Source organism: Aplysia californica, unplaced genomic scaffold (genome assembly GCF_000002075.1).
Source record: "Aplysia californica isolate F4 #8 unplaced genomic scaffold, AplCal3.0 scaffold00068, whole genome shotgun sequence".
Lineage (NCBI taxonomy): Eukaryota > Metazoa > Mollusca > Gastropoda > Aplysiida > Aplysiidae > Aplysia > Aplysia californica.
The window spans coordinates 348188-371076 of NW_004797338.1; the positions used below are offsets into that span (position 1 = coordinate 348188).

Here is a 22889-nt window from a genome sequence, read left to right on the forward strand (position 1 = left end):
AGCGAGGCAGGGGTAGGCCCAGAACAACATACTTAGGGAACCTAAACAAATGGGTAACAGGGAAAGATCAGGGAAACGTAGCTTTTCTGAGAGCATCCGAGCAAAGGAATGAATGGAAAATCATGATCGCCGATGTCTGTTGCAGATCTGGCACTGGATGGTGATTCCGCGTTGGACAGGGTTCCGTTTTATACAGGCAATTAAAGAGGAATATATCAAGGGGGGAGCGGGGAGATTCCGTTAAGACAGGTTTCCGTTTTATACAGGTTTCCGTTAAGGCAGGTTCGACTGTATTTCTTAAGGGAAATAGAAGAATTAATTAATTAAAGGTTAAGATGACATGTGGCTTCTGCTGCGACTGATGAGACAAAATCCGACAGAAAAAGTTTGCCACACTTTGAGCATTCAAAAGCTCCTAAACATGTGGCGTGTGAATGTGAGCAGCTTGCAGGCTTTGCTCTTGGTTTCCCTTTCAGCATTCTTTATTAAATTAAATTCATCAAGACTTGCTGCCCACTGTGACTGCCACTCTCTAACTGGTTATGTCAATGTCAGGAGCTAGATTCTCCCATGTCAAGGGATTTATGCTGAAGTCCTTCAGAGACATTTTGTGAGTGTCTTTGTGGTGCTTTTTGGGTGCGCCAACCATTTGCTATCATGAGGACAGTTCAAAACAGAATGCTGCTTTTGGAATTCTGAAATTCTTAGTAGGCTACATGGCCAACGCAGCCAAGCTGAGCCCTTTTGAGCTAAGAAAATACATGTATTAGAAAACAAGACTGTGGGCATTTGCCCTTTTGAGAAATTTGGTGTCTGGTATTTTATCCTGCCATTTGACAGTAAGAAGTCTTCTGAGGCATTTTATATAGAAAAGATTAATTAAGCTTCTTGACACATGGCTTGGGTACACTGTCCAGGTCTCAACACTATACAACAGAGTTGGGAGGACCACGCATTAATATGAATGCCACAACAGTCCACAGAAAAATAAAATGAAGAGGGAGATGGGAAATGGCCAATTGTACAGGTGACTTTCTTTGAACAGGTGGTCATTTGAGCAGGTTCGATCTATATTTCAAATAATAAAACAAATATAATGTTTCCCCACTGGAATCAAAATATAAACCAGTATGTATGAAGTGCAAGTTTGTGATTGCATCAAAAATACTAGGAGAAACTACATCTGTACTTGGTGTTCTCAGCAAAGTAACAGGCTTCTACTCCTTTTATTTCAATGCTTGACAGTTAAAAATGACACAGGCACGCATTGATAAACCACACAACAAGTATCAGTACCAAGTTTATGCACACACACGCACATACATACACGTGATATATAATATAACATGGAGATAACAAACACACACTTTCAGTCATCATAAAATCAAAAGGTACACATTTACAAGGTGTTCTTTATATATAAAAGTGGTGACGGACTTCAATTATACGAGTAAACTGAGGAGTGGAGAAAGTCATCAGGATACCAACTGCCGCCAATAAAAAGATAAATACAAACAAAAGAAAAAAAAGAACCTGAACTGAAAGAGGAAAACTGAACATTTGAAGTGGCCACCCAAAAAATTAAAATTAACCACTGCTCATAAATCCTGGAGGCATCAATATAACAGATACTTTTAATTCCAATAGTAACAGCGGCTGATTTGTATAATGCCATTAAAAAAAACCCCTGAAAATACTTTATCCTTCCTGGGCTGCTCTTGTGGTACAGTACTACAACTACCCGGTACTAAGGCTAACTAAGGATACAGGTACCAGAATATCCTTTCAAGAGGACCCCACAATGATATCTACACCCATAGTAGTTTTAATGTTAAGAATTTCTCCTCGTTCTTACTTCATCTTCTTAGTCAAAAGTACGTGGGTACAATCTGCTTACATAATAGACTATATTATGCACAAATAAAATGTCATCTCTTTGTGATACATCATGTATATATTGAAAAGGGGGATAGAAAAGAAAGGAGAAACAGTTTCAGAGGACAAAACTACTGAAACCTAGAGACGGTTAAAAGAAAAAGATCTGCATATATCTTTTTTACAGATCCATATATTTATGCTGACTTTCTTGAAACCCTAGGGAGGTAGGTAACCAATGACCACACATGCACTGTGTTCTGTGTGACACTATTGTCAGTTCAGTGAACAACACTGCTCTTACAGAATGAGACAGCTAGCTATTGCACTCACAATTGTGAACAAAATTCGAAACACCCACAGAGAAACTGCATTTATTATGCATTTGAGCACGATGGCATGGAGAAAACTAGATCTGTCTGCTATGAAAGCGTCACGTGATCACGTGAAGATAGAAGCAAAGAAGAAACTCTCCTTATTCAAACTGGTGCTGCCACAGGTAATATCTTATCAGGATATTATATCCACAAAACATAAAATACGAGAGATTATTATATGTATCTTTTGTTAAAGCACAAACAAATAAGGATATTTCACAACTTAAAATAAAAACAGATACAAGTATTATTAAAAACACAAATCACACCAAAAAATACACATATAAAGAATGTAGCAGTCTATGTACACAGGTAACAACAACACAAACAACAGACGTCCCTGCTCCACAACACATGAGATCCAAATACATCATAGACTTACACAAAACTTCACATTTGTACAAGACATATACACAGGAACAGAAACATATGAATGAAAACAATATTTATGACAATCAAAAAAATTCTTTTATCCCTGGAGACTCAGAAGAAAACTTGTATACAAGAGACTTGATAATCAATAAATCTTGTTGCCCATAACAGACCTGCCATGCCCTCCAACAAATCAATGTCAGAGCCCTCTGATTGTGTACTTAGCCCAACAGAGAATCCTGATAGAATGTGCATAAAATCCAATTTTGGTCATGAATTCCTGTTTCTGTTGATCGTACACAGCTTATCGTAAATTACGTGAAAATAACAGTTATTTGCAATATTTGCGCAACTTATCATAAATGACTTGAAAATACTATTTTTATTTGCGTGTATTTGAAAACACAATAATTTGCCACATTTCCACGTTCAGTTTTAAACGCAATCATGATCTACTGGCATTTTGGACACTCTAATTTTTTTCTCCGGAAACTCCAATCATTAGAGAGGAATCAGAGGAAAACTTCCCCTTTTGGTCATGGGAGTGATGGGCAGGTGTGCCATAACAAAAAGATCACAGACACACAGTTAATGCAACTATTAGTACTATAAATATTGCACTGTAGGCATATTCAGGGATTATACTGACATTAAATCCACTTAAATTTTCTAATAAAGGCCTCTACTGCAATCCTGTCCAGTGCAACTAAAACCAAGCAAATCCAAGTAAGTCAATGAAAAAATATAAGTACCATGCCTCATTTCCTACCAACATATACCTCATGCAAAGAGTGCTTTATGCCCTAGCATTACCAGAAAAGTGGGAGAATATATATATGCAAGTTCTACAGCATGAAACCAACATGTTTGATACAAATGAAAACAAATTTATGTATATAGTTCACATTGATTGAGAGCAAAACACCTTGTTAAGAATACCGGTAAACAACACCTTCATCATTTTGAAAATTATGCACTGTTTATAAAATTTCCCTTGTGCCAACATCAAAAACGAAAACATGTGCAAACGTATCAATGTAGAAGACAGTTCTGAAATATTGGCACAACGTCTTCCACTATTTGCACTTTGGATATGTAGTCTCATGAACTATGAACAGCTAAAGTGTTTCAATTCCTTAAAAATATATATACATATATATATATATGTGTTGTTTCTTTGTTTTTACTCCAGTGCATAAAAATATACTAAGAGTAAGACATGACATTATCTTATCAGGAGTCCATGATAATAACTCTACCAAAAATATTGCTATAAATTTCAAGAGATACAATAGGCTTTTACTATTCATAACCCCTTCAGTTAGAACAAAATGCTTTCGCATTTTATTCCATTTGTCGTGAACCACTGCAGCTGTGTCAGAACTATTGACTGAGAACAATCAGTATCACAAGATATGAAGATGAGACACGCAAAGACATACTGCTTAACAGAACAGTTTAGAGAAACGAGACCTATCGCTGAGAACAGTTAAGAAGTGCACTTAAAAAATAAAAAAAAATTCACAACATGAGCGTCCTCAACCAATTGTTGATGCTCCCTCCCATGCCAGTGGTCCCTGGTTCCCCTCTACTAACTAGGAAGAAACTCTCATAATTTGATCAGATCTAAGAAAAAAAGAGTAGATTAAGCACCTACTCCTAGCACTGAGCTGACGACAAGGACGGTTATTATAGATGAAATGAAAAAACTGTAAAGCCTAGAGAGGTAGGACAACTTCTTTCATAAGTCTATATTCCAAGCAATTTAAGCCACAATAAAGATGGTACTGGTTCGGTGAATTGCAAATCGCAGAAAGTCAGGCATACTCTTAGACAAAAGTTAAAACTATGGGCACTACCCCTGGTATACTTGCTTTATTATAACAAAACTTTCAAACCTTATATACATGTAAGACATAGAATTGTAAACTTAATACTGCCCCTGCACTGTAGACGAACACTGTAAACAAAAAATGTGTGATTTTTACCAATAAATAAGAACAGTCAGTCAACTTGAAGCTCATGCCAACTAGCATAAAATTGGAAATGAGAAAAGAGATATGCAAAAATTACATACAATACCCTTGCACTTAACTGATTGGTATTTATTATAAATAATCTAAAAGACCAACCATGGTATAAGATAATGAGACTAGAACAACATTTTGCTTTTTGACACCAGTTAAGACAAAGAATAAAAACCTCTCAAAGCATACCTTTAATTTCATTAACAACTATGAAAGTCCAAAAAAATAAAGAAGTGAAAGCAGACAGCATTATTAGTCCTCTCCATGTAAAGAAAACTGACTGACAGAAGAAACAGACATCAACAATCAGCACAAAGTAAAAGAAAGAAATACACAATTGTCATCAAAAGGTGTTAAAATGAACGTTAAAAATCAGTGCTGAATAAAGAATATCAAAATCAAATAAAACTTTATAAATGAAAAACCAAACAAAAACCCTGAAGGACTAATTTGAACATGTTGGCGGATCATGTAAATATCTAAGTTTCATCCTCAAATTTTGAAAGAACAGAAACAAAAGATGTCGATGAAACAACGAAACGAGAAATCATTGTAAGCACTCTAGATTAAGATATGATGACATTGTATTTCAGTTTCACCATTTTGACAATCTGCTGTATACACTCTAAATGACTCAACAATAACTTGCTAGATCTCCATGTAGTTCCAGCAAACACAGCATTGTTTACAACTACTGATGATCATATAACCAACTCGGTTGCATCAGGTGATCCAAGACAAAAAAGTGTGGAGGAATCAAAGGAGAAATTCTTCATTTCATCTTTTATAATGTTTCCTAGACCTCTAAATAATCCAAATCCAAACAAACTGAGAACTGTTGACCTTGTTTTAAAATGTATCAGCATTCTTCAGTTAAAGCAGTATCTTGGATGCCATGCCAAAAAAGGAAAGTATGGGTCACTGAATTTTATACTGTTCTACTCATATATCATGGCCCCAATAAAAATTACTCCATCCCTTCCAAAAAAAAAAGAGAAAACTATTGAAAGCCCTACAAACATCAGGACGAAATGTTATTGTGCACACTCCACCAAAGAGCAATATGATGTAGAGAAGAAAAACTTGATAGACAAAACAACAAAAACATTTTTGGGACGAGTTCAAACAGCTACACAAAAAGGTTAAAAGTCTAAGCATTATTGTCTTTGTATTTGCTAAAAGTAAAATGTATTCGACAAAATATAAGGCTATAAAATAATAAAGTAGATTATTTTTCAAAGAATATTCAACCCACAGACTTCTGCTTTCTTTTGAATGAATTGAGTAGAAAAGAATAGATATCTTCAGCGTTATTGTCAGGCATAAGAACCAAACTCATTTGTTCTTCATAGCAATGAAGCCAACTCCTGCAGCGGCTGCAACTCCCAGAAGTAGTAAGAACACGATCATACCGCTTCCAAACTTTTTCCGGTCTTCCAGTTTTTTCTGTGGAGATGGAAAAGACAGCCTTCCCTGAACACAAGCTTGATAATACATAAACCATTCTAAGGTGATTTTTAATGAATATGCCACTCCAGAAAGCAAGTTTAATTCCAAAGAAAGAAGACATAATGGCCCACTCTTGCCCAACTTTTCTTTCATCTAACCTTCTCTGACAACACTCCCACATGGATGACTTTATTCATCTTAGTTCCAGTGAAAGGCTGCTAAAATTGATGAAAGACACCCAATTCTTGCTAAGGGACTAATCCAAATGCTCTCAAGCTCTACAATAACTGTGCAAAACACTTTGTGCTAGGGGACGGGGTAAATTAGAGATACCTCTATTGCTCCATAACAGTGTAAAAACCCTTGCTCCACCTATCCACTTATGAGTGGCAGTTCAATCCTCTTTATTATTCCTTTGTTGTTGCAGTTATTCTGAACTTCTGTGAACTGTGAGTCACTAAATGGGCATTGCTTGAATGATTCTCTACCCTAACTGACCTGCTCTTTCCACTACAAATCTTCAGTCAGAAAGCTGGGCAATTTTCTGCCTTGACTCTACTATCAGGTCACTCTACAGGAAAAGTCAGGTGGCTCTCTGACATGATGTTTGCTTCATTTTCATAGGCTACCCTTTATACAGAATGATCGTTAGGTAATAAATATTTTGGTCCAAGATTCAAATAGAAGAAGTACAAAGTCATAGCTATGGAAATAACAGGGAGCAATATTTCAACCTGAAAAAAAACTTGTTTCCGAGTGTGGCATATTCAACAGTAAATTGTTTAGGAAATAGGTGGGGTTACACGGTGCATGAACGAAAAGAGTGTACATGCCAGAAAAGAGTTTAAGTGTACCAGGATAAAACATCAAAGTCTGATGAAAAAAAAGTCATCTCTGAAATAAACCATTCTATAAATTACAGTACACTCTACAGCTAGGAAAATAAAATATTGTTATTTCATAAGTCAGGTTTTTCTCTTAAGGGTTATAGCTGTTCATCCAAATCTGTTGATGGCAACCATCTGACCACCTGCAGTATGGAGGTGATTTCAAGAATATTTTTTTTCATAGATCTTAGAAAATGTAAAAAATTAAGTAAAATTATGGGTGATATGCTTATAAACTTATACATGCATAATTTTAAAAGTAAAATGAACGGAACTTTGAAATATATGATACCTATTCGAAAATTATCTTTTTAATGGGATTATAACATTCCCTCATTGTTCTGGATATCCAGCTCCTTGCCACTGCACGTCTTATCACACACGGCACAGCCATTGCAATTGCACAACTTTGAAAACTGAAGAACCATTGTACTGACGAAGTGCATACTGTATAAAAACACACGTCGCTAAAAGGCAACCTAGAGTCACATGACTGATTGTTTGCCCAATAATGCACATAGAACATTGAAGGGCCTGTTTTGACTAAGCTTGCCAGATGTTTGGTCCTAAAGACCACATTTGTTTCCCCCACCCATAAACAGCATGTATTCTACTAATAATAACATAATGTAGATCAATTCTATAGCGCCCACTCCTGTGTGAACACAGCTCTAGGCGCTTTACATAAATGCATGTACGAACAATATTCACACACACGCGCACACACACACACTCACGCACACATTACACGCACGCACGTGCACACACATGCATGCGAAACACACACACACACACATCGACTTGCTTATCACACGCGCACTCTTCCACATCGTTACGAAATGAGTACATACAAATACATAATAAAATAATATACACAATGCAATTAGCAAAATACATAAATGGATACATAGTCATTTCATAACATTGTACGAACATGAATCTACTGATATAAAAATGATGTCATTAAATGTGTCTTTAACTCATTATCTTCGGCAAACCGCTCCCAGCGGCTCATGGTCGGAACTGCTGTGCCGGTGAGCCGCTGACAGTGGCTCAGGCACATTCCTTTACAACGACTTTGATATCAATTTACTTTTCGGCAATTAAGTCTCTTTTACCGGAAGCTCATTCATTAGATGAAGAACTCTATCAAAGTAGGTTAGCTAGGTTTCGATTTAATGACGTTTTTTGTCATTTTTTAGATTTAGGACCAAAAAAGGGCCCCTGTGTAGTGGGTTTACCCTCTTCTGAGATAAGGAGTAAAAGATATTTTTAAATTTAGACTCAGATGTTGTATGTCTCAATGGTTGGGGAAGAGAGTTCCAAACTGATGGAACCTTTCAAACCTCCAATTGGTCCCACAAGATAGCTGAGTGCCTCTTGTAGGTCACTCGTAGTGTAAAGTGTATTATGTTCAACAGCCTACCGATCAAATCCATCAGCAGTCATATATGCTGTCTAACTCATTAAACGTTCACTAGATGCCTCATCATTAAAACAAACGTGTACTTAATATTTGTATCTATTCTCATAAGCTCACCAAAACAAACGCTTCGGCTCCGTGTTGCACTTTCATTGTCACTGTTTCTCCAGCTGTGATGAAAATCTGGACGGCTTCATTGTGAGTCACAGACTGGATATTGTGGCCATTAACCTGTAAATACAAACACCAAAGCTGAATTAATAATCACGAATATTTGGAAATGAAATCCAAATTTACCCTAGGAAGCAGACATGTAGCCTACTGTCTAAGTAAGAAGGTCAGTGTGCAAAAGTAAAGGAACAGTCTAGTGCACATATAGCAAAATTGGCAAGTCATGGAAATCTTTTTGTTACATACAAATTTCACTACTGTATGTCCAAATTTTATTGTTTTAGTAGAGGTTTTACGGCGCTCGCAACTGCATAAAGTCATATGAGCGCCAAGGGGTGGGTGTCAAGAGAGAAGTCCTTACAGGGAATCAGACTTACTCTGCTCACCTCTTTAGCTTCAACAGCACAAAGTCTGCTTCGACTATCAAGGCACCCCAGAAATAGCGGGTCACAAGAGTGTGACAAACATACAAAAGAAGTAAAGGAAAAATGACGATAGTAAGGATTAGGAAAGAAAAAGCAGCAGTTCCCTGTTGCAGTTCAGGCACAGTTATGAGCATGACATTGTTGGATCAGCCCATTTACAATTCTACAGTCCTTTAGATCAAGAAATGTCCCCCCCCCCTGTGGGAATGGCCTAAAGACACTTTAGTCAGTCCTACCCCTCCGGGGGGTATGTCCAAGTTTTAGGCTATATCAAGGGACAATTGGGTTAAAATTTTACATGAATTATACCTCCTATGCAATGACAACATGTACGTTGAGTTCAGTCATAAAAACATACAGAATTGGGTTTTTGATACCTATTTTTTAAATCAACCTCTACTAGGATCAGCCATTTTTCTTCAACTGAGAGGCCTTTCCTCTTTTTTTGCTCCGCCACAGCCAATTATTTTCTACAGCTTTACCTACACCTAACTTTGTAGCTCTAAATTTGAATTTACAAAATTTGTCCCAAAGTCAACATGTTTCTATTGACAGCTTTGGTACCTGAGATACAAACAAGACCACACAAGAATAGCAACAAAAAGTGACTTATTGTAGAGACAATTCTCAATTAAAACTGAGTTCAATTGCCTCAAGGATCTTGTCTCCCTCCTTCAAGCGCTTGTCTCTGAAAGCAGCACCGGCTTCTTTGAGCTTAGTTACAAATATACCAGAGTCTTCCTTGAAGTGTGGGATGTCTGTTCCTCCACGAATATTAAAGCCCAAACCTGAAACAAATCATAAATCATATATTGTGAGGGTAAATATTGTTGTTTTCTTTGTCTCTTGATACAGCAGAGCAACACTTTACTTCAAAACAGTACGAACAACGAGTACGGCCTCCAAGCCCAAGACAGCAATAACAACCTGGCTCAGAGAAAATTCTTTTACAACCTCTAGCTTATCCCAAAGATGTGTTGATGCCACCATTAGACATAAACTGCTTTAATAATTCCCTAGCAACAGTGATGACAAGTAGAAATAGGGCCTTTGTATTGTAACTTACATTAACAACATTCACACATGAGAACTCATTTTTAAAAATAAGACAATTTCACTCAAGAAAAAGGCCTGGTCAGTCTTTACACATCCTTATTAAAACCCAGGTCTTTTTTTCATGCCAAAGCTTTACCATGAATGTTTTAAAAGATATTAAACTTAACAGCATAAAAGTGTAATTATTCTTGATACTCATATACAGCAGTCTCCGCCTAATAAGTAATATCCCACCACTTACAAATCTGGTCCGCTCAAGTACCCCCTAAGGTAAGATCCCGCTCTGAAGGACGATATTCGCCTAAGATCCCGAATTTCACTTCACAATTTAAGAAACAAAAACCCACATGGGCACAGCTGATCAACCATACAGAGAAAATGTACGATCATTACACTGCCCATTGTATCAAAGAGCATCCACTCTCCTGTATCACATCTCCGTGTAAATCTCCATGAAAAGGTAGAGTTAATACAGACCGGATTACACCGAGGTGTTAACTCGTCAATGCTCCCCTCCCCCCCCCCCCCCCCCAAACATAAAACTCGCATAAGCTCTCTGTTTGAACTTACATTATGCGCTGAATGGGTAGGGCCTAGAGATGTCCACATCAGACAAGAGCATATCAAACTATCAAACTGAGAACTCTTTGGTGCTTTTGTTTCCCTGACCATTGCAATAGTTGTCTCAACACTCAAATTTGCAAGACAGACTGAATTTAAATTGGTGAAGTCACAACACAATGGAATTTGGGCAAAGATGGAAAGCTATTAATTTTGAAAAGGCAAAGGAGAGGAGTAGCAGGATTGACGCATGTCTTAAGACTAACAATTAGATAAAAGTGAACATTTTGATGCTCTTAACACTGTGACTGATTTACATGGTGCTCGCCATAAAGTCATAGAAACCCACCTAAGGGTCACGTCAGTAAATTTTAGAGAAAGGGTGGACCATTCAAAGATTGGGGGCCTTAACATGATTCACTGTGGATTCTCGATTAAGCGGGTTGGGTAAGATCCTATTCGCCTAAAATCCCACATTTTCCTTGTTCCCAAGCACTGGGATCTTAGCTGGAGACTGCTGTTCTAGTGAGATTTCATGAGTTTAAGATCCATCAAACAGACAACAAAAAAAAAATTGTGATACATGTACTGTATGATATAAAAAATCCTGAGCTGAGAAAATGTGATACCAAATTCCCATTCCATGGGCCAAATTCCCTCTTTTAAGAGAATCATATTCACATGTCTGAGCCCAAAAAAAAATTCCAAATTTTGTTCATCAATGTTACCACATTGCAAAGTGTGGTGATTTACTTTTATTTTTATTATAAATTTTCCCAAATTAATTTGCAGATAGCAAAGGGAGAAAAATAATACAAAATAATTTGTTCTCATTAGTTCAATCAATTTTACAGAGATGCCAAATGAAGAAAAAAAAAAAAGGTGGATTTTAGGCAAGGAGGACAAATCATTTTAAAAGGATTTGGTGGACTTTGACCCCAAACAATATTTATCCCAACAGGTCTAATATATTTCTAGATGGCCTATAAAGCAACATCCTAAGACCATCTATTTACTACACCAGTATAGATCCTAAAGGTAACCTTCGTTATATTTACTGGGTGATCTTCTGATGTTTCTCAAAATCAAAGACTGTAAAGGTAGGGTACTAGAAGTTGATATTCTACACACTCACTAAAAACAAGGGCAAATTTTTATAAACTCCCTAACACAGATGCAGCAAGCTACTAATAGAGACCAAACCAACAAATTTTTATATAACTAACCATCACAAATCAATGATTTAAAAAAAAAATCTCAACTTCATAGTGCAAAATATCAAACTATGATCCCTAATCTCCCCCTCGATTAAAAAAACCTCACAAGACATGATGTGTTATTATGCACGCAGTTCATGGCGCCCTGAATGTAATGTAGTTTGCAATTTAAGAATGAACTTGCTTGCTTCACCTCCTACCCTTTTCCCTTTTGCTTCTTCTTTTTTCACCTCTTCCCCGCCTTGGCACCCCCCCCCCCCTTCTTCGAACAACTTTTATTTTCAAATTGTCGAGCATTGCCGGGTCCGCACACAGGAAGAAGATCTAAGTCGTGCTCACGAACGAGGGCTTGTCGACCAAGGCTGTTTTGCTGTGCTCGCCTTCACCCTCTGTAGATCTAAACTCCATTGCATTCAGACCACCGCTGCATTATTTTTCACGCAAGTATTCCTGTACTGTTTCCTCCTTCACATTCACTTTAAGTGAGTTTGAACAACCGTAGCGTTCCAGTCGTGCCTCTGTGCCAATGGTGGATGATTCAGGGCGCCATGAACATAATCACTGCACATTATGCAAAAAGATCTGGTGTAATGGGCCCTATAGTTCAAATAAATACATCAATATTTTTATGACTTGGCTTATAATTCTATTTAATTTCTAAAGAATGTTGTGAAATCAGGGTGAAAACTGAAACCATAGTATAGATTCTAGATCTAGGCCTAATGAAAACGAACAAGCACAAGGAAAGATATGAAGCTACAGCGAGCACCTAGCAAACCTCTGTGATTGACCCAAATATAGATGACATATTTCCGAATACAACTCATTTATTTCTTAAGTTAATTAAAATCGTTAGTATTCAATCATAGTCATGGTCACTCTATGTGTGTCTGTGTGAATGTGCGTGCGAGTTAAACATTTGCAAGCAAAAAATCTTACTATAAAATTAAGAGAAATTGACTTTTACCCTTTAAGTTTCCAAAAACAAGGGTTTAAATACCCCTTAAAATAGTAAACCAAAGTGTGAAGGAACCTCTTAAGTTGGCCTTAAAAGGGGAGCCCTGCTCCCTCTCTCTTTCTCTCTCTCTATCTCTGTCAGTGTAGGTTAAATGAAAATGACGAATGGTAGATTGGTCAAGGATCACTGCTTCGTTTTCCTTCATCTCATGGGATGGAACACTTGAAGCAGGCCAAAATACGTCACTGACTAAAACCGGCAAATGCAACAGCGTCTGCAAACTGCATTCAGGGCGCCCTGAACGTAGCCTGCCAACTATGTTCAGGGCGCCGTGAACGTAGCCTGCAGACTACATTCACAGCGCCGTGAACGTAGCGGCACCATGAACGTAGCCACTGCGTAAAACAATACCAAATTCAGAAACCTAGAATCCAGATTCCAGCAGTAAATCCTAATATGATAAAACCATAAAATATAATCCACGAATTGACATTCCTCGACTCAGATCACTACCTCACATCCACTCACACCCCCCACAGGCCAAAGCCCGTAAAAATATATACTAGATCTGCTAACAAAATAGTAGGTAGGCCTAGGCCTCTATATTATATATATAATAATCATATCTCATCATACTATAAGGTATAGGCTCCAATATTCTAACAACAGATACTGAGATCTTGCACTAAATCACACAAGCAAAGACTACTGGATATCGATACTGATTTAAATATTGGTAAACTTTTACTTATGCACGCACACACAGATGCATTGATTTGAGGGCTATAATTTTTGCTGTAGAACACACGTATGGCCACTAAAACCCTTGCAAATCAATTGTTTTCAAGTAAAAATCAATCCTAATTGCCAAAACATCAAATTATTATGAAATGCAGGGGTCAGGGGCGGTTTGTTAACTGGGCAAGACCGGCGGTGCCGGTCAAATTTTTGTCAGCTGGACTGTTGACAAGATATTTATTGCTGATGATGATTTTCATTCAGTTTTAAGTAAATCGAAACAAACATGTATCAACATTCAAAAAGCACCGCGCTGATTTGACGGCGCTCAAATAGACAAGTGGGATTCACTGCTTGTTTTTTTTCGCGACAGAGCCTATTCCATCACGTTTGTTTATCGCGCTGGCTCGTAACTTTAAATCGTCTCTCATCTGTCACGCCGTGGAACTTTGTACAAGGGCAAACCAAACACAGCAGGCTTAGCGATGACGTCAGTCCCCTGGGCAAATCCATCTACTGCCCTCAGAGCGAATAGAGTATCCCTTGATTGTCAAATTGGCCTCTGTGCTGTTTACAAAATTAAGAATGAGACTGTCTTGAGCAGCACAGACACACATGAATTACTTTATCAGCAGTACATGTATTTATCATTCAGCCTTTCTCTAAATATCATCAGAACATTTATTGTCAGCATGGCACTATTCTTTTTTGTTTATTAAATTTTTAGCCGCCTATAGTTCCTGTTTGGTATTTATTCATCGCTTTCTCCCCACTAATAACTTACCTGGCCCATATGAGTCTAGCCGGCGAAAAGAGGAATCATCTAGTGAAGATATATAAGGAGAATTATAACGAAGACCGTTAGGCATTCGGCTGTCAGTCTGGGCCGAAAACAATAGGCCTACCCCCTCCCTTCCCTCCCCTTTTCCACCGTCACCCCAGCTAGACACCAAGTTCTATAATTAGCATTTGACACACTTCCCCACTTTGTTACAACAGTGTTCTGAGAACAGAGAAGTACGCTGAAGAATGTCTGATTACATAATGATGGAAAACTGCTGTGTGCTATAGTATCACTATCAGATTGTAGACTTGATCTGCATGGGACAACGTCAACGGTACAGTATCAATTGACTTTTTGTCTTCATGCAGGACAGTTCTTATTACAGGTCGAGTGCATTTCGATATTGTGTGTGGGTGTGTAGAAAGTAAAAGTCTTTGCTTAAAGTAGCCTACTGGAGGCCAGGACCAGCTGTTTATTGCTTCTCACTTTCAGTTTGTTTTCTAGCATAGAGACTCTAGTAGTGTTTCTTTTTCTGCGCCGATCAAGTAAGATTCTATTAAGTTAACTCACTTCAGACGGGTCACACAACAGTTGCGTGACCCCCGCCGCGACGCTCGCGACGGGTCTCACAAGCCCTGCGTGACCAACTTTGGAATTTTTTTTTCGCTCTACAAATCACGCACGGATCGTGAGACCCCCCTCGTACCCTTGTTTGGCCAAGCCTGAGCTACTTAGACTTCGTTTCGTATCTCTGAGGCCGGTAGTTTTTAAGTTATTGAAGGTGAAGGACAGTGACCCCAACTTGGGTTGAACAGACCGGAACTCGCGCTTTGTTTTTTTCTATACAGCTGATAGTAATCCGACAGTCGCGTCGTAGTAACGGTCGAAGAAGTCGCATGAACAAGAATCACAGAATTTCGCCGTTTTCTATACTTCTGTACGTTTTACTAGTTCTAGTTTCTCAGAATATGATATGTCTAATAGTTAGGAACCTGGATATGTACCCAAACACGGCCTGAGTCGTAGTTCTAGGGCTAGATCTAGCACTAGTACCGGTGTTGTTTTTCGCGCAACGAAATCACAACGTCGTGCCGTACATCTGTCTCATGTAATTCAGTGTATGGGTCTGAATCAATGCACAGACCAGCTTTTATATTTTCACCAAACACTCGCACATGTATACAAATCAAACCAGAACATTTTGAACTTTTATTTTTGTTGTTGCAGTGAATTTCATTCTACTTGTCACGTCTCTGGAAATTTTTCGGAAAATCAAATTCATGCCAATTTTTAAAAAATCATACAAATTTAAGTATTACACTTAGACAATTTTAGTTTTTTGTATTAGATTAAGCTTGAATGTTACTTTACTGTGTCAAAAAATGATTACAATAGGGTAATTCTGAGAGTTGTGGTGATTTATTGAAATACCCCCAAAAACGCCAGTCTTCAACGCTTGTGACTGGTGAAAGGGCCCAGTCGCAAGTGAGTTAATCTCAGTAACATCCATCATCATACATTATTATGATTTTAATATTGTTTCTTGACACTACTACCATATTTCAGCTCTTTCACATTATATATTATAATGTTTACACTGGTGTGTGTGAGTGGGGGAGGGGGTGGGGATGGCGAAAGCAGGGGTATAAAATGAGAAGAGAGAGACAGAGAGAGAGAGAGACGCAGTGGCAATTGACAAAAATTGACTTTTTGTCAATTGCCACCGAGTAAATTGGAGCTCTTTTGCGTTGGTGGGTAGATCAAGCTTATTGTGCTCGAGTGCTCGGTGTTGTGCGTTCGCCTCTCTGTCCCTCTGTGTGTGTGTGTGTGTGTGTGTGTGTTTCTTTTCCTGACCCCCGTCCCCCGATTTATGTTCCCCGCGATATAACGTGAATTTCTGCTTGAGTATGTGTGCGTTTGTGACCTTCTACTTCTAGAATTGCCTGTGTTTGTTCTACATCAAAGTGTAGTACAGGCTAAGGCTAGCCTAAATCAAGGCTAGCCTAGAATCCTAGATCTAGGCCTACGTCTCATTGAAAAAACGCCAAGTTGACCGTAGCTCTAGACTAGATGCTCGTCCAATGAAATTATTGAGAACAAATTGACCCATTAGACACACATTATGTACAATGCTAAAGAGTGTTGTTTTCAGACTTGACACCGCTTCACTCGGTGGCAATTGACAAAAAGTCAATTTTTGTCAATTGCCACCGCGTCACTCGGTGGCAATTGACGCTACCTAATCAAACATGATCTGTCTTTTCAAAACAACTATGAAGACCACCACTATCTAGATATCTAGATTCTAGATTAGATCTGGATTTATTTTGAAACTGAAGGTTGAATTTCAGATGGAAAGCAAGGGCAAAACTTTAACAAACAATAATAGAAAAGACATCAAATCAACCACTCCTCACAAATCTGAGTGAATAAGCTCAGCAGCAACTGCAAGAGCATTAGAGGTTTTTGAAATACCTGTTTCACCACGATGCAACGTTATTTCGGAGATGGGCATTCCATCCGTCATGTTGAGTGTCGTCGGCATTGTTGGTTGACTACCTTTTCTCCAACCACAAGAACAAGCCCGGTCACTGCCACAGCATAAACGTTGCTATTTTACTGTTGACAGATGCTACGAGGTGGCTATTCCCAAATTTGAAGGCTGAATAGACTAAAATGTTCTCACCTCAACCACCGGTGGGGAAACCGGCGTTTTGTGGCCTTGAACAAATGTTTTAAGGGCTTTTAAAGGTATAAAACAAGGGACAAAAATGTCTTTCAGGGTTAGGAACAATGAAATTTGTGGCGTTGTCCCATGACGTCACAAAACAAATGACGTAGAAACGAAGATGTGTTTTCCGGTATGAAAATAGAAATCACATGATTTATTAGGCCCTAAACTAAACCAATGATAGTACATAACAAGATGGGCCACTTCTCTCTTTGAGCCAATTAAAAAAGTGTCCTCCAAATTTGGTGGCGCCCTCTTCACAAAAGCGCACTCTTTGCGAACAGAGTTACCCTACTTGAGTTTTAAAAAATCAAAGTGAAACTAGCAAGTTTTGGGATAAATTTCGGAAGAACGCTTTTTTAAAATGGTTACGCTGACAAAAAACCTCTTCCGGAGGAAAGGGTGATGGTTTTCTTTGTTTAATTTGACTTTAGAATGAAAGGCGAGAGGTCATTAAAATATAAAAAAAACTAAAACTCCGCACTGAACGTACCCGAACTGCTGATGAACAGCAGTCGATCTGCGCACGCAAGGAGGTGCTATTCCTATTCTTCTTCTGGAAAAACGAAAGAGAGCTTCACAACAGACTGCAGCGCCATCTGAAGCAAAGAGCATACTTCCTGCGGACACTTTTTTGGCTGAGTGGCCCATCTTGTTATGTATTATCATTGACTAAACTAAACATAATAAACAAATCTTTGAAATCAAAATTCAGAAATTTAGTGTTGTTTCTTTATCTTAGGGTATAATAGGCTAAATGTTTCTACAATTTTATTCGTTGTAATTTCAATCTTGTATGGCAGGTATGCAAAGTGTGTGTTTTTTTTATCTTTTGGTATTACCTTTTAGATCTAATCTATCAGACTACACTTAGGGCCTACGACACGCAGTGTAAGACCTAAAAACTATTTAGAATGTTTAGATGTTTTTTACCCGATTTTTTAAATCTTCTTTTTTCTTTTTAGGAACATCTTTTTAGCCTTAGGCCTAGGCCTACTCGCAAATTAACCCAGCAGTCAACTCTCAGGGAGCACTCAATATCCGATCTCTTAAAATTCTCTTCGACTCTCTCTGATCTGATATCTCTCTCTCTCTCTCTCTCTCTCTCTCTCTCTCTCTCTCTCTCTCTCTCTCTCTCTCTTTCTCTCTCTCTCTCTCTCTCTCTCTCTCTGCTCTACTCTGCTCTTATTCGTCGATATATCTCTACTCTCACTCTCTTCGTGATCTCGATCTCTCTCTCTTCCCCCCCCCCCCTCTCTCTCTCTCTCGCACACACACGACACACACACACACACACACACACACACACACACACACACACACACACACACACACACGCATATTGTGTGTGTGTGCATGTGTGTGTTTAATTGCCTGTCCGTTGAGAGCATAGACGTACACTGTTTAAAAGGGGGTCTCCTATGGTTGAGACAGAGAGAGACAGAGAGAGAGAAAGAGAGAGCGAGAGAGAGAGAGAGAGAGAGAGAGAGAGAGAGAGAGAGAGAGAGAGAGAGAGAGAGAACAACAAGGAAGTGAGAGACAACAAGAAAGAGAGAGAAAAAATGAAAACAGATAGGCTTACACCAAACTGACAAGCAACAATTAAACAGTAGGCCTACGCGTCCTTTTTTAACACATACATTTCCTACTTGACTCACACGTAATTTTGCATATCATTAACACGTACCCCCACCTCGACATGTGCCAAACATTTTTAATTAATAGCTAGGATAGAAGGACAATATATGTTTGGTGCTTAATTTATAACATAATATATATTATAGGCCTAGAATCTACGTGGGGTTTTTTTTATTGCAGGGTGGGGAAGTTATACACAGCCTAAACATTGATACAGATCCCCTGACATTAGATCTATAACAACGTTCGAGCAAAAACCCATTGGCAAGGATTCAAAATGATTAGATATTCTATATTTCTCGGCTCTAGAGAAAGCATGAATTCGTTCTTTTAACTTGTATAGTTTTAAAGTATTCAAAACACAATTTTAGTGTAAATATGTGGTGGTGAAAAAAGCAACAGTGAGTGAACCAAAACTCCGACAAGCCGACAAGTAGATTGCATTCAATTCCAGGAACAATGTAAGATACCCCCTGCGCAAATTCATCGTGAGTATAGCAAACTGGTTATACAATCATTGTAACTTTAACGTAGAGAGATTCTGATCTTTTCAACCAGAAGAGTCTATTATATTTTCCGAGCGAAGTGTGAAGACGAAGACGAATTCAAGTTAGATCTACCGTAATTTTCTTTCGCTGTTGGCTGTTGGCATAATATTATAAACTGTTATGATTAAATATTCGTTTAATTCTCTTCACTGTCTATGTTATAGGTACGTTTCTAAAGGTTTAGTCCGTGGACCATGTTGCCCTAGATACGTTCAATAACTTCAATAAGCATGCTATTGTGATTGGAAAAAAATGACAGACTTTTGCTTTTAAAAGCGATATTGCCGGAGCTGTAAAATTTTTAAATTCGTAGAGACAATCGACTGGGATTTTTTATTAGATCTAGATCTAGATCTAGAATCTAGATCTAGTACTAGAAGAATCTAGTACTTAAAAATTAATGAATTTTCTAGAATACAGTACAGGAGTTTGAAAAAAATATTCACCTGTTAAGACAAAGGCCGTCGTTATTCGGACTCGGGTCCGGAAAAAAGGAAGTGTCTTCGTTCTATAGATATCTAACGTTCAGTGCTTCCAATTTTCCGCCATTTTTTAGTTTCCCCCACGCCTTTTCTGCCGATCAATTCCCGCCGCCTCATTGATACGCCCCCCCCCCACCCCACCCCCATGTTTCCCACTTTCTTTGTTGTAGAAAAAGGTAAAATTGAAGATTAGCAGACCACCTGGCACCTGCATATTATGAGCTGTGTAAAAAAAAAAGACCAATTCGTTCAAATACACACAAAAGCCTGTGTCATCTCGATTGTTTACCAAGAAAAAGTTGTGTTGCTGTGTAGAGCCAGCTGAGCATACGGCAACTTTTGATTCCATAGACCAGCGCACAATTCATTACGTAGATCTACGCCAGGATTAGCTTATTATTGTAATAATGATCAGTTGCCAGGGGGAAAAAGACTGACGCGTATGCGACGTTCAACGCCCGGACCGATAGTGCCCCCCCATCCCTGACACGCACACAGCCACACGTGTGCAGGCCGCCCATCCGACCCCGACACACGCTAACGAGCCATCTTTAATTGCTTCTGATGATCTCTTAACAAATAAACATTTATTAGAAGCGCTATAACTTTTCAAGCCGGCCTCAAATTCATCATAAGATAACAACTCGGCTCCTGCACAAAACGCCTTTTTGCCCGAAGTAATCCCGGTCTCTACCCAGCCTGAGGCGAGTCACGAGTGAGGCAGGACAGGAAGCCGGAGTCACGAGTCACAGGAAGTCGGAAGTGATGTCATGCTGGACAAGAATCAGAGTCTGAATAACATTTTTTCATATTCGGACTCGAGTCCGAATAATCACTTCGTAAGACAAATTGATATATAAAACGAAGTGGCTAGCCGTACTTAAGTACGGCTAGACTGCAAGTCTAGCCGTACTTAGATCTAGGTTTTTGGCCCTATCGACTCAAGCCTGTTAAGTACACAGGTCTCATTAGATCTAGATCTAGTAATTATTCAGGTTCAAATACATGCAAGTCAGTAAGGCACCTTTTTGTTTTGTCTGAAATACAAATACTTTAGGCATTGCAAACTAAAAATTTCATTTACAATTTAGCCATCAATATTAAGTACGGCTAGCCTGACAGTCTAGCCGTCCTTAAGTACGGCTAGCCTGGCTGTCTACCCGTACTTATCTTAGGCCCTATTAACATTAAAAAACAGGAGGTTTAAAATACATAACATGCACTGTCATTTAGGCACCTGGTTTCGTCTCAAATACAAATACTTTAGGTACTGCACACTAAAAAAGTATATTTACAATTCAGTAGGCCTATTTTTTTTGTTAAATGGTCAGTCTAGCCATCATATTAAGAATAAGTACGGCTAGACTGAGTCTAGCCGTACTTAAGTACGGCTAGACTGCCAGTCTAGCCGTCATTAAGTACGGCTAGCCTCTTCCTATATAAAAAGTCACTGTGCAAAAGTTGGAGAATCTAGATCTAGAGAATCTAGATCTATGTTCGATGGTTAAGGAGATATTTCACAATAAGTTGACCGCACTATAGGCGTAAGTTGGTATACTATGAATTTAATTTGTACTCTTAACTCATATTCTACGCAAGGCGTTACATAATTGATGATCTCTTCTCAAACAAATAGCATATATAATCATCGTTCGCCCCCACATTCCCTTCGTAAGGCTGGTGAGGCTGTAGCCTAGGGCCCCGCGCCTCAGGGGCCCCGCGCATGCAAAAAAAAAAAAATTGTCCTCTTGTTGAATTGTTGTTTGTTGTTTGTATTGCTGTTTATTTTACAGTTGTTGTTGATGTTGATGAGAAGGATGTTGATGCTACCGCTGTTGCTGTTGTTGTGGCTGCTGCTGATAGGTTTCGACTGCTTCATACTTTGTAACAGAAATAGATCTATGAATGTGTCTGTCGTCGTCTTAATCCACATTATCGGTGGATACCAGTAGGCCTACATCTAATCATGTTTTACAGAAGTAGCATCAACGTCGAGGGGCCCCGGCCCCGCAGCTCATGGACAGCCTAGGGCCCCGCACTTAGTTAACGCGGCTCTGCCTTCGCCAACTCTTTCCACTCCTCTCTCTCTCTCTCTCTCTCTCTCTCTCTCTCTCTCTCTCTCTCTCTCTCTCTCTCTCTCTCTCTCTCTCTCTGTCTCTCTCTCTCTCTCTCTCTCTCTCTCTCTCTCACCCTCCCCCTCTCTCTCTTTCCCTCCCTCCCCCTCTCTCTCTGTCCCTCTCTCTCTCTCTCCCTGTCTCTCTCTCTCCCTGTCTCTCTCTCTCCCCCTCCCTCTCTTTGATTTCTTTTATTGACACATAACAACAACGTGGGTGCAGACGTGAGCAAATATCAAATTCTGGCTCACCCACGGCCACTGGATAACTAACAATCGTATTCAGATATTTTAAACATTCTCCTAGTAATAACTCCTTACGTCAGGAGCTTCGTTAAACTGGCCGTTTTCCTCCAGTATTTTTGAAAAGTCTAGATGCATACATATCTGCTTGCGGTCTCGTAACACATGCCTTAGCGCAGGTAGGACGTACGGTCCTCAGCGCCAAACACTATGGGGTCGTACGGTCCCCTAACAATAGCCTTTTCTATATTGTGTGTGCCAACATATTTTCAATATTCTGATAATCTAGTGATTTACTTAGTTTTCATTCATGATTTTACAAATTTTGCGATAACTCTGTACTTTTGTTGAGAGCAAGAATAAATTGTATTGTTATTTATATAAACGTTGTGATGCACGATCCAGTATTACCAACTTAAATCAACAAAATGATCACCTATAATTTTTGCCTTGGTGTCGTAGAAAATTGCCTCGGTGCCCTCTGATTTTTAGCCCCCACCGAGGCAATTTTTGCCTGCCCTCCTGAACACCTAATTCAAGCCCTGGGGACCGTACGCCCTACCTGCGCTAAGATTTGGTGTTAAGAGACCGTACGCAGATGTGCATGCAACTGGACTTTACAAAAATACTGGAGGAAACCGGCCAGTTTAACGAAGCTCCTGATGTCAGGAGTTCTTACTAGGAGAATGTTTAAAATGTCTGAATACGATTGTGGTGTATCCAGTGGCGGTGGGAGAACCAAAATTGAAATTTGCTCACGTCTGCACCCACGTTGTTGTTGAGTGTCAATAAGAGAAATCAGAGAGAGAGAGAG

At 38.9% G+C, this 22889-nt stretch overlaps 2 protein-coding genes across 7 annotated transcripts in view; one reads left to right on the top strand and one right to left on the bottom strand.

The window, feature by feature from the left end:
• Window positions 1–1186: 1186 nt before the first annotated feature.
• Window positions 1187–17141, bottom strand: LOC101858844 (synaptojanin-2-binding protein). Its single transcript, XM_005093703.3, has 4 exons — window positions 16796–17141; window positions 9658–9794; window positions 8528–8641; window positions 1187–6097 (listed from the first exon to the last, which is right to left on the bottom strand). Exons 1-4 carry the CDS (start codon window positions 16863–16865, stop codon window positions 5987–5989), a joined length of 432 nt encoding a protein of 143 aa, XP_005093760.1. The 5' UTR covers window positions 16866–17141; the 3' UTR covers window positions 1187–5986.
• A 2071-nt stretch (window positions 17142–19212) lies between these two features.
• LOC101859084 (polyribonucleotide nucleotidyltransferase) overlaps window positions 19213–22889 on the top strand; it is a 17465-nt gene continuing 13788 nt past the window's right edge. Inside the window, exon 1 of one of the 6 annotated variants that reach the window (XM_005093709.3) lies at window positions 19213–19310. The gene's annotated coding sequence lies outside the window, so the exon portion shown is untranslated. Of the gene's footprint in view, window positions 19402–22889 lie in introns of all 6 variants that reach the window. The other 5 variants (XM_005093705.3, XM_005093707.3, XM_035968575.1 and 2 more) reach the window with 5 other exon arrangements.